The sequence below is a fragment of the Lissotriton vulgaris genome, chromosome 9, assembly GCF_964263255.1.
Source record: "Lissotriton vulgaris chromosome 9, aLisVul1.2, whole genome shotgun sequence".
NCBI lineage: Eukaryota > Metazoa > Chordata > Amphibia > Caudata > Salamandridae > Lissotriton > Lissotriton vulgaris.
The window spans coordinates 642,806,227-642,818,909 of NC_141697.1; the positions used below are offsets into that span (position 1 = coordinate 642,806,227).

At 47.4% G+C, this 12,683-nt stretch overlaps 1 protein-coding gene across 9 annotated transcripts in view; it reads right to left on the minus strand.

The window, feature by feature from the left end:
- KAT5 (lysine acetyltransferase 5) overlaps positions 1-12,683 on the minus strand; it is a 537,900-nt gene that overhangs the window by 145,221 nt on the left and 379,996 nt on the right. For all 9 annotated transcript variants that reach the window (XM_086938323.1, XM_086938322.1, XM_086938317.1 and 6 more), the window contains one exon: positions 8,577-8,666. In XM_086938323.1, coding sequence (XP_086794449.1) covers positions 8,577-8,666 — 90 coding nt within the window. The remainder of the gene's footprint in view (positions 1-8,576; positions 8,667-12,683) is intronic.

Genomic DNA, 12,683 nt, shown 5'->3' on the forward strand with positions numbered 1-12,683 from the left:
TTATCCCCCCCACCCTCCTCCACTACATTTTCCCATCATGGCCACCTCTCGAGTTAAGGTTGGAACTAATTGCTACAAAATCATTTATCCTCCCAGCCTGACTAAAGCTGCAACAAAATGATTGAAGCATAACACTATTGAACGTTTCCCGGATTCCCTTTTTGTTGATCAATTTCACAATAGTCATTTTGGGAGGCTCAAAAATGATTTCATTTTCTTCACTCACGACACCCCCTCTTGGTCTACCAGCTTATATAAGTTCCTTAACGTCACCTCCTCCTCCTCTATCCCTCATGGGAAACAGGTAAAAATTTCCCCCTCTGCACGTTTCAACGGTTACCTCACGATCTCACTCTATAACAACGGTACTGTCATGATCCAAGGCAATGACACCTGTCTCTCGCTCTTTGACCACCTCTTCCCCTCCCTACTCCCCTCCTCTGCGACCAGGTTTTCCCCCGACTCTCCTTCTAGCTCCACCCACTACTCCCTCTCTCCTCCCCTGACCCCCCTACACTCCAATTGGCTGCACTCTCAAGAATCACAGGTCGGCCCTCTTCCCTACCCCTCCCCTGTGACCTCCTCTCCTATTCCTCCCCCCTCACAGTATGCCCCCTCCCACTTCACTTCAGCCTCACCGCTAGCCAATGCGCTCCTCGTCCAATCTGCATCATCCCGGTACTCCAATCTCTTCTCCTCCCCCATTTTCCTTCCAGTCACCCCCCTTTTTAGACCACCTCTCCTCCAACATTCTCCCCCAGTGAACTTTCCCTACGCTCCCCTTATCCCTTCTTCCATACCTCCTGTCCACCTCCCCCTCCCCTCGTTATTCACCTGGATTTCTCCACAATCCCACTGCATCTCTCTCCTCCCTCCCACTCCTCCAGCAATGCTATGCTACTCCCTTTCCCCCCCTGGTAACCCTGTCCATTTCCCTCCCTCGGGTCCGACAGTACCACTTCCTTTCCCTAACCTCCCTTTCTCTCAACCCCCCCCCCCCACTCTGCCAGATGTCCGTTCCCTCACAGCCACCTCTCCTACCCGTCTTGCCCTCCACAACCACCTCACCTCTGTTCCTCCCAAACCTCCTACATTCCAATGACTTCACACAGTCCTCCCCTCTCCCTCTTCCCTACTGCTGTGTTCTGCACCCTTCTCCCCTTAAAGTGATCCCCAATTCCTCTGCTTCTTGCAACACCAACAAAGGCAACTCTCCCTTAACCTCCGATTCATTAACTCCCGCTCTCAACCTCCACCTTTCCCCACCTTTGAACCCGTCACCCCAACTCACCTCCTGTCCCCCCACCTCTCCCTGCCTTCCAGCACCAATTCCATCCCCCCCTGTTTCCATCAATCCACCCAACCTTCCGGGCTCTGCATTACTCTCGCTGGAAAATAAGCTAGGTTCTCTTATCACCTCCATCTCCCAGCTTACAGCAGCAATTTCACTTCTAAGCTCTAAGATTTCCACCTTTCCTTGCACCCCCACTCCTTCCCAACTTCCCACGAGATGCACCTCGCCCCCACACCTCAATTTAGCCAAGCTCAATCAGTCGTCTGCAAACTTTGTTAACTCGCACAAGCCTTTGAACGCCGCCCTTCCTCAACCTGAATACCCTAGCAACCCTACTATCTACACTATTCCAACCATCTCCTCTGTCAGAACCAAGCATCCACCTAAACCCTCCCGAGCACCCCCACATAAGCACAACATCCCGATCACCCTTCAGAGCCCAAGTGCCCCCGTCACCAAAACAGTCCTGACAGAGCTGCGCTGTCTGCTCCACAACTGCAGATCTGCAGTAAAACACAATCTTGAAATCTCAGATACCATCACCCACCACAATATTGACATGCTCTTCCTCACAGAGACCTGGCTCAAAGACACCTCGCATTCTATGTTTGATCTCCTATTACCTTCAGGCTATTCTATACTTAGGAATGACAGAATTGACAGCACGGGGGAAGGTGTTGCAGTCATCTTCAGAAACTCCCTTCAACTTCAGGCCTCCCCTATCAGCTCCTTCCACACCTTTGAATGCCTTTCTCTTGAGTTACAAGTGCACCACCGTTCACCCCTTGGATTCCATGTCATTTACCGCCCGCCTCGTAGTGGCCCTTTGTTTTTGGAGAAACTGACTTCATCAGTGACCAATACTCGCAAAGTGACAATCGGGCCTTCGTGGCTGACTTCAATGTCCACTGAGGCTCACCGCAAGACTCTTCTGCAAACTCCCTGGCCACCTTCCTCTCTGCAAACGATCTCATCCAACACTGCACAGAACCAACACACTCTAAGGGCACAATCTTGGACCTTGTTATTTCTAAAGCAGGCATGCTTTCCATCACTACCCCTATTCATGTAGACTGGTCTGACCACCTCCTCATCCCATTCTCTATTCAACTATCACACTCTATAACACTTGGCCAACCCAAGAGGGCTATCTCCGGGTTCCGTGATGTTAAAAATATTGATGTCGGTCCCCTCTGTGAATCAGCTTTGTTATCAATTCCAAGGCTCGACCCGAACCTTGATGTTGACAAACTCACCTCCCAATGCCTCACAGTTCTTGCAGATGAAATCAATAACGTCGCTCCACTTAAAAGCAAAAGATTAAGGCCCACCCCCTCAGCACCCTGGCTCAACAAATCCCTCTATGAAGAAAGGAAGCAGCTAAGATTCCTGGAGAAACAATGGAGGCAAGTGCCCTCCACCGATAACTTGTCCACGCTTCGCTCCGCAGGATCCAAGTACCACAAGCACATATTCCTTGGGAAAGCGGCGCACTTCAAAACCCTCCTTGACTCAGCCAAAAATAGACCCAAAACTATTCGATCTCATCAAAATTCCTGACTGCTCTCCCCCATCCTCCAAGCTGGAGGATTCTGCAAAGAGAGCAGCGGATTTCGCTATATTCTTCGACGAAAAAGTGAAATCACTTGTGGATCAGGTCGCTCATCCTACCCCTCCAGAGGAGTGCAAATCCTTAGCCATTTGGTAAAACTTTGACCCCATATCTGAAGATGCCCTACTCAAGTTCATCTGCGAAACAAAGCCCTCCAACCATCATCTGGACCCCATCCCCAGTGCCATTGCCATTGACTTTTATACCCTTTCCCTCTCCTACTGGACCACTCGGGTCAACCTCTACCTCTATCAAGGCTCCCTTCCCGTCTCCTTCAAAACTGGGCAGGTCACCCCGCTACTTAAAAAACCAACTGCTGATGCGTCTGACCTCAACAACTTCCGCCCCATCACTAACTTACCCTTTCTTGCGAAGATTACAGAAAGATGTGTAGCGAAACAACTCTCTCGTCATATCAAGGTCAATGATCTTCTTGACAATTGCCAGTCTGGCTTCATTCAAAACTGCAGCACTGAAACAGCCCTACTGCAAGTGGTTGATGACGCGCTGAGGATCCTCGACTCGGGGGGTCCTGTCTTCTAATTCTCCTTGACCTTTCTGCAGCCTTTGACACTGTCAATCACAACACCCTCCTCAACATTCTTAAACAGAGAATGGGCATGGAGGGCACTGTGCTTAAATGGTTTGCCTCCTTCCTATCTGATAGATCCCAAATGATCAAAATAGCGACCAGTCTTTCTTCTCCTGTGGCGGTAGGTCAAGGTGTTCTTCAAGGCTCTATACTTGCACCCACATTGTTCAATCTCTATTTAGAACCACTAGGAAATCTCCTAAGTAAATCCGGGATCCACTATCATCTCTATGCTGACGACACTCAAATCTACCTCAAGGTTGCCTCCACTCACGATCTCTCTATCCTAAGCTCTACTCTCGACTCCATTCATAACTGGATGTTTACTCATCAACTGATTCTGAATCCCTCCAAAACCGAATTCTCCTCTTCTCCTCTTCAATCTCTCCTCCCCCGGTGCAATCATGGATGGATCAGTGGAATCTACTTAACACTAAACCCATCATTGCCGACAGCGCAAAATCCCTGGGTGTCATTCTCGACAAAAAACTCAATCTAATCCCCCACATCAATTCCATTGCAAAGTCTGCTCGATACCATCTGCGCCTTCTCTGGGGAATCCGTCGCTTCTTCCCGGAGCAGGACCTTATAACCCTGGTGCAATCGCTGGTCCTCTCCAGACTTGACTACTGCAATTCTCTTCTTACTGGCCTCACAATATCCCACTTGTCCCCCCTTAAATCGGTTTTCCATTCAGCAGCTCGTTTCATTTATGGGGCCAAAAGAAGCAACCACATCACACCGATGCTATCCACCCTCCGCTGGCTTCCAATCGAGGCTAGAGCTACCTACAAGACTGCATGTATCACCCACAAAGCCTTGCACTCCCCTCTCCTCGCTACCTGACGAATAAACTGAAACTCTCTGGAGGCTCTAGACCATCACGTAATGCGGAAAATCTTCTGCTTGAACCTCCCACTTTCAAGAAGGAAAGAGCAATGGCACAATTCTTTTCAGGCAACGCGGTGAGAATCTGGAACTCCCTTCCGCCGCAGCTCCGGACCACCACCTCCTCCCAGGCCTTCAAAACTAACCTCAAAGTTCTCCTCCTTCAAAGACACTTCCAAATATAATTCATGCCCTCTCTATTATCTGAAGGAAGCCCTTCCATTACAGAAAAATCTACTTTACATGACCATGGAAGTGTCTTCCCAGTGTGTTCTTGTGGTTTGAGAGTCTGCCATTTATTGCTGTATTATCTTTCTACCTGTGTTTTGTACTCGTGTATAACATGCACCCGTCACTTTCTCTAGTAACACACTGTTTTCTACCTCTTTCATTTGTTTGTTTTCGATACCTGTACAGGTGCCACCATTGCCTGCGTGGCGTTTGTTCTTGTGCTTGAGTGTCCTCCATGTATAGCAGTATTATACCTCTATGTTTACTTTGTACGCTTTTGTAAACTGCACACGTCACTTTCTCCTCCTGTAATGCACCGTTTGCTACCTCTTATATTTTGTTGATTCACGATTCTCACTTTTGTAATGCACCGTTTGCTACCTCTTGTATTTTGTTGGTTCACTATTGTCACTTTTGTAATGCACCGTTTGCTACCTCTTGTATTTTGTTGGCTCACGATTGTCATTTTTGCTTCATTTAAAGTAACGTTTGCTTTTGTATTTTGTGCACTTATAATGTTCTCATGTATCGGTTCTGTTCCTATTGTGAAGCACTCTGACACCTTCGGGTAAAGTCCGCGCTATATAAAAACGCATAAATAAATAAATAAATGCACAGAGGCAGGATAGCATGCGCAGGCCTGAGGCTCTGGGCGGAACGTGGCGGGCACCTCTTCCGTAGCCACGAAAGGGGCAAAAATCAGACTGTGTTAGGCAGGAAGTGGTAGTGAAGCCTAAGGATCTGGCCGTAGCTCTAGAATCCTTAAAGCGCTCAAGCGCGTTGTGTGCCTTGTCGCCAAACAGGCGACAGCCATCAAAGGGCATGTCCAAAAGCGTTGCTTGGACATCCCCCGAAAAGCCAGTGGACCTCAACCAGGCATAGCCTCTCAATGCTACCGACGTGGAAATTGTCCTGCCCAGTGAGTTGGTGGTGTTCAGCTCACACCCGATGGTGAACTTCGCTGCGTCTCGCCCTTTTGCAACAGCACAGGAGAGCATGGCCCGGGCCTCCTCCGAGAACTGTGGCAGCACCTGCGCAACCGAGTCCCACACCAAGCGGGTGTATCGGCCCAATTGACATGCGGTGTTCACTTACAGCAGTCCCAAGCTGGAGGAAGAAAACATCTTCTTCTCAAGTTGGTCCAGCTTCTTGGATTCCCTAACAGGTGGTGCGTTAGGGAATGTGCCCTTGGACGTTGAGGCTTGGACTACAAAGCTCTCAGGGGTAGGATGGGAAGAGAGAAAATGGAGTCCTCCGGAGTCAGGCGGTGGCGTCGGGCGATCATCCTGTCCACAGGAGCCCCTATGTTGGGTTTGGACCAAGTTCCTAAAAGGATGTCCGTAAGGTCCTCATTGAACAGCAGCAAGGGCTCCGTGGCTGCTGCCGGTTGAAGCACCTCTGTCAGGAGGTTAGTCCTGACCGCTACCGTAGGAAGCTCGAGGTTTAGGACCTCGGCTGCCCTACGCAACACCACTGCCTATAATGCACCCTCCTCCGCAGCCACGGTAGGGGGAGATACCGTACCAAGACCTGGAAAGGTATCTGGACCACTGGCCTCACCCACCTCCTCTCTCCAGTCCAGTTCCTCCAACTGGTGTACAAGAGGGTCCACAGACTCCTCACAGTCCTCCTCTCCTGTGAGCCACTCAGGGCGGTAGGAAACATCAGGAGAAAACAGGGGTAACAAAAGTACCGGTCGGCACCGTGACCGACGTTGGAAGACATTGGTGTCCTCATCAAGGGGAGGCCGGGGTCGCCGCCAGCTGGGGACACAACCGGCGTCGGAGGTAGTGGGGGTATCCTTATTGGATTCGGTGCAGAAGGTGCCACAAGGTCGACCGGTGGTGATCGGGATCCAGACCTGGATCCTTTGGGGCTTTGTGGCACCGAAGCCGCCGACATCGAAGGCCTAGAGCCCCCAACCGAGTCGGCGGGGCCCGAAGGTGGGCCAGCAGAGTTGGGCTGCCCAAAGACAGAGTGTAAGACTTCGTAAAAGCTTCGAAGATGGGCAGGGGTCGCTTCGGGTCCTAGAAAGGCAGGGAAGGCCGGAGTCCACCCAACAAGTTCCACGAGCGGAGCAGGATGACTACCTGCCGCATCCAGCCGGCCGACAGATGGGGAGAACGCAAAGAGCGACGATACTTCTTCGTCTTCTTCTTGTGCTTCGATTTACCAGAAGACAAAGACTTCGACAAGGAGTGGTGGTGAAGGCTCAGTGACCGGTCCTAGACCTCCCTCTCGACCGCGACCTCAAGCGGCACAGAGCCGACTGCTCGCCTCCAGAAGCTTTCGGGACCGCTCCGGCAAAGAGTTCGGGCCATGGCCCGGCAGTCAGGGCACGACTTTGGGTCATGGTCGCGCTCCCGCACCGCTACCCGACAAGGTAGCCGAACCCCCACAGGCCCCACTCACTGAATTAGCACCCTACCGCTGGTCGCAGATCAGCCCACTTCAGGAGGGTCAATGGAATGTATCAAGCTAGAGGGTCCGGGCCTCGGGAGGCGCACTTCAGACACTGGTCTCACGCGGGTATCGAGCAGACGCCCGGGGCTCCTCAGCTTCAGACCCGGGCTCCCGCGCTGCAGGTATGAAGGGCGCGGGCTGAAGGTACAGCACCGTAGCAATGTCAGCCAAGCGGGTCAGCACACTAGAGTCGGGCCAAGCGATGCCGAGGGTTTCAGGCAGGAGGGGGTGCAGCATCAGTGGCCAAACAGGACGTTGGTGCCGCACTCACTGCTGGGCCTCAGCGGAGGCCGCCATCTTATGGCCTCGGAGCATCGGGAGGACTGAGTCCAGAGCCTGGCGTCAGGGGCTCAAAATCGCCAGCCAAGCAGATCGGAACAACGCCCTCGGTATGAGGAGTCTCCACAAGCAGGTAAGATGAGCAGATGGCTGTCTCTGACAAGGGGATGAAAGGCAGATGACGGAGGGGTCCAGAGCAGTCAGAGTGAGACCACCATCTTGACGCCTCAGGCCACGCCCCCCTAGAAACCACTTTTTAAACTGAAAATAATTTATATTTAAAAACTTACTTACCTGAATGATTTTTCTCTTATGCCAAACATTATCTAAAAGGTAGTTGGTTTTTTTGTAAATTGGTGTGAATCTCCTTTTTGGGTTGTGTTGACTTTTATTAATCACTGTGTATTTTGCAAATATCTTGCTCTCCCTCCTCTGTGTTAAGCCTAAGCCTGCTCGACCACAGTGCCCCGCAATAGAGAACTTTGAGATTGCATAGCAAGCCCCTGTCCACTCAGAAGGGAATCCCTGGACTTCTTACAGAGTACATCAGGTTCTTGATATATCACATAAACAGCCAGCTTCCTATAACAGGCAGACATGCTATGAACATTTCAATCCTGCCCATATTTGAAATCATTCTTGATAACACTCCATATGGTAGGATAAAGTGCTTGGGACATAATAAGATGTGAAGTCACTCACCACTGTAACTCCTGTATAGTTTGTTTTTCAGCCCAGACAGTTCAAAAACGTATTTTCATATTCCCCCTTTATGCTACTTCTGCCCCCAAATGTACAGGTCTGAACCGCTGATGAGTGGACAAGGGAGAGCGCAACATAAATAAATCAGCTGAATGAGAATGTGGGAGCTTAGGAATGGGCATAACCACATTCTCAGGCATTCAACCGCTTGGTTTTCTAAGCTCCAAAAGTGCTATGCTACTTAATGTATATTACCAACCTATTCAATATACTGAAGAGAATGAGACCGAGAAATACAGGTGTGACTCCCTTGATTAAAAATTACCTTTTCTCATCATATTACCATGCTGCCTTCTTGTTATATGAACAGGAGAACAATTCCAGGAACAGACTAGAAATGCATTGATTACGGTACATCAACTAAGCAAAAATGTTGAACAATCGAAGGCTCCACCACTATTCACAATTTAACCATTTTTGCCCTCTCATAGAATGGACCCACCGCAACCACTTACCTTGTTCTTCCTGCCATCAATTTCGAAGAAGGAGATGGTTCCTTTGCGGTAGATCTCATTTCCTGGTGGGTGGCGAAGGTTACACTTTGTCTTTAGGTGTGAAAAAAAAGTGGAAAAAAAAAGAAAGCATATTAAAATATAGCAAAAATACTGAAAGCAGAACATCTAGAGGTGAATAAGTGCTGTATGACATTTATTAAGAAATACAAGTACCTTAAATAAAGTGCAAATGTATTGCTACAGAAGATGTCTTTTCCAAAAAGTTAACAGCCACAAGCCAGCAGCTAATTGGCTTTGCCACTGCTTTTTGCCAATGGTAGGAAAAACACAAAACTACTTCTTTTAAAGGGATAACAATGATCTACGAAGTGATGAAAGAAGGCAATCTCAGAGCAAATTTGAACAAGTTTCACAAGGACGAAAGCGCCTTATGAATAGACTTTTGGACTGAAAGCTGCATTGGTTGTTTTGTATTAAGCTGTTTTGTGATAAACAGCATCAGTTCCTTGTTCGTGCAGCAACCAAAGACATGAAATGACTACATTTATTAACAAAACCGTAATGCCTGATTTTTTTCATTTTTAAATGGACTAAGTATTTTAAAAATTGCTGGATGTTGCAGCCAGTGTTAAAATTGTGGAAACACACGATGCACGTATTTTTAGAGTTTAATTGTTTGCCTGAGATTCTTAATTGAACTGATTGAGTAGGCTGATTTGTGGCTCAGTGAGTTTCATGGCATATGCTAGATTATCATTTAAGCATTTTTAGGGGGTCTTGCAATCCGGTGAGGAGACAAAGTTTGAATGTCAATGATTTATAAAGTGCATTAATGCACTGTGATAAAAAAAACAATGAGGGCTTTTAAACAGCAATTTATTTTGTCATGGCATTATACGTTTAGATTTTTAATTTGGTGAAATTGTTGCCTGTTATGAAAGTGGAAGTAAGTACAATAGTGGTGGTCAGGTTCTATAGATTCAATATGACAACAAATGTACATATAGTTACATAGGAAGCATAAAGTGCTGAGCCAAAAGTGTGCTTCGATTTTTATTCACTGATTAAGCACATTGTTGCTGGGGTACCCAATTCCAGTCATTGGGTACCGGGATTATATGAAATGTCTTTTCTGTTCAAACATATAGGATACAATGTTCAGTTACTTCATTGAATCACAAAGTTGCCTTACAACATAATTCTCATTTGATAATGTAGAACTCATAAGGAGAAAGCAGTACAATAATTATCGACTCATAGTATTCCGGCGCGCTCAAAGTGATGGAGGAAAGGAAAAGTTTAGATGGGATAGGTGTGATGGGAAAGAAGTGAGGACTAGGTAAAGGTGGTTGTGACCTTGAAACAATCACAGTGCTATAAAATACATCCTTTACAGTCTAAATTACGATCTGTAGTTCCAATGGGCTCTTTAGCATAGGATCCGTTTTATTCAGTTAGTTATTCCTATGCGCAGAGAATACAAACGTTCTGGTCTACGTTTCGACCCCCTGATTAAAGGGTAAATTAAATCCTCAGGCTGGGGTCTTCTTCAGGACAAGGAGAGACAGGAGCGCCTATAAACAGTAATTATAAAATGAATGTATCATATTTTAAATAAGCTCAAGTTTTGCACACAGGTGGAGCTTATTAGATTCAAAATGCTTACTTAGTGTGAGGCCCTTGGGTGGCCATTGTCGTAGGACCGTCGTAGGTTCCTTTCATTCAGGTTGTGATCTTTGCATTTATCTAAAAGGGAGTATGTATAACTGTCAGGTACTGTAATTAGCGTGTATATAAGCAGATTACCAAGATAACCTAAAGGGGTACTTACTGGGGTCGGGGCATTTCCATATTGAACATCCTGTTCTTACAATGGTCACTCCTGGACCGACGTTGTTGTGGTAAAAGAATCACACAACCCACGTTGTTCTGTGGGAAGAACGAAAGACACAAGAGCCAAACATCAATGGCAAGGTCATGATGTATGTGATTAATACTAAGGGTACTGTTAAATACATAACTTCCTACGATATTATCTGGAGGTATATTAATGGTGGCGGTGCGTCAAATACTTCCTAATATACGGAATTGTGAATGCCAATCACCAAAGTGGTAAGTGAGGCTGTACTTGTATCGGGACTTAACAGGCAGTAAATAGTAGGTAAGAATGCTGATGTATTCGCATTGCTCGTGTTACCGTGGGGAGAGAACTGAGCAGTGTCTCAGTGTGTCCCTCGTTGGCGCCGGGGGTTTAGTCACTCACCGTCAACTTGGTAAGTGAATTGTTTCTTCGTGATGCTGCCTCCTCGCTGCAACCGCCGTGAATGAACGGCCGCGAGGTGCAGCCGCTGAATACTTCGTGTGGGCTCGTCCGGGCCCGGCCAATCAGAATTCAGGTGAAGTAATGGGGCGTGTTAAAACCTACGTGGAGCTCAACCCGTCTAAGGGGTTGTGTCTGACAAAACCCGTCTCCAACAGTTTGTGCTTCCCGAAACGGGGCATGAAGGGATTTAAATCCGGTATTGATGTAACGCGGATAAAGCATAAGATTGTAGCGCATTTAAAGAAGTGGCTATTCAGGAATGTTTCTGCCGGTATTACGTTAAATCATTTAGGGATTGTATGTAACCTGTTTAAAATGCGGTGGCTGCACCGGACATAGTCTATACATTGGAAACAGCGTCCTACAATAGTCTGTAGATTAGTTATCAACCATAAGAGCCATACGGATTAACAAAATTGCAAACAGTACTTAGTAGAACAAAGTTGCAAACAGTACTTAGTTATATTGACAACATCTAGAGCAGATAGAGGGATGATATCCAGCTTATACTGACAGAGTACATAGGCATAGTTGTTCATACGTCACTAAATGTGATCAATTGATCAGGGCCATTTGAGAAAAGGTAGCATCCAATTCATTCAGGCCATTCTGTACTGAGTCTAGGGACTGCATCCATCTACATTCACGTAAGTTCAAAATGGAGTCCAAATCACCACCCCTAGGACCCAGAGTGATTTTTTCAATTATGACCCACTTCAAAGATTCAGGTGTGTGTGTCATTGACAGAAAGTGTTCCACTAGGGGTGCTCCTGCTGTTTGGCACCTTATCCTACTGCAGTGTTGTAACACCCGGTTCTTTATCTTTTGTTTAGTCTGCCCTATGTAGATGAGACCACATGGGCAGAAGATGGCATAGATCACTGCATGGCTGTTGCAATTCGTCAATGTCTTAAAGTTGATGGTAACATTATTGTGAATCAGGGTCTTTGTTTCTATGCACATGGCGCAAGCTTTACATTTGGTGCATTTGTAGTTACCCACAACCGTGGGTAGGTTCCACATAGTCTGAATACTCGGTGCGGGGGGTGTTTCAAGCATTGAACGAACAACGTAGTCCCGGATGTTTTTCGCTCTTTTAAAAGCATGCATGGGAGGGTCCGGTGTTTCTATTGTCTCTGATACGATGTGCCAATGTTTATTGATTATTTTGCGGATATCATTGCTCCTGCTGCAGTACGTCGTGACACAGATCAACCTATCTTTGGATGTTGCGCGATTCTGGGGTGTCAATAAAGATTCTCTATTACTGAACCAGGCCCTCTTGCGGGCTCTTTTGACCAGCCTCTTGGGGTAGCCTCTGTCAATAAGTCGACCAATGAGGTCATCCGACTCTGCAAAATAATCATCCTTCAATGTGCAGTTCCTCCGAATTCGGAGGAACTGTCCGAATGGAAGATTGTCTCTCAAAGCCCTGGTGTGGTGGCTTGAATATCTCAGTAGGGTATTGCGCTCTGATTGTTTCCTGTATAATGTAGTGTACAGCGATCCTTCTTGTTCCTTAATGCTGATATCCAGGAAATCAATTGAACTGTTGCTACTACTGCTCGTGAACTGGATGTCTTGTGACTGGGTATTGAGCCATCGGGTGAACTCTGCTAATTCTTCCTCCTGTCCGCTCCAGATCATCAGGATGTCATCGATGTATCTGCGATACTCAGTGATTTTGTTGGCAAAGGGGTTGTGGGGTGAAAGAATGTAGTTTTGCTCAAAGTCACTCATGTATATGATCGCCAGGTCCGGGGCGAATGCTGCCCCCATAGCCA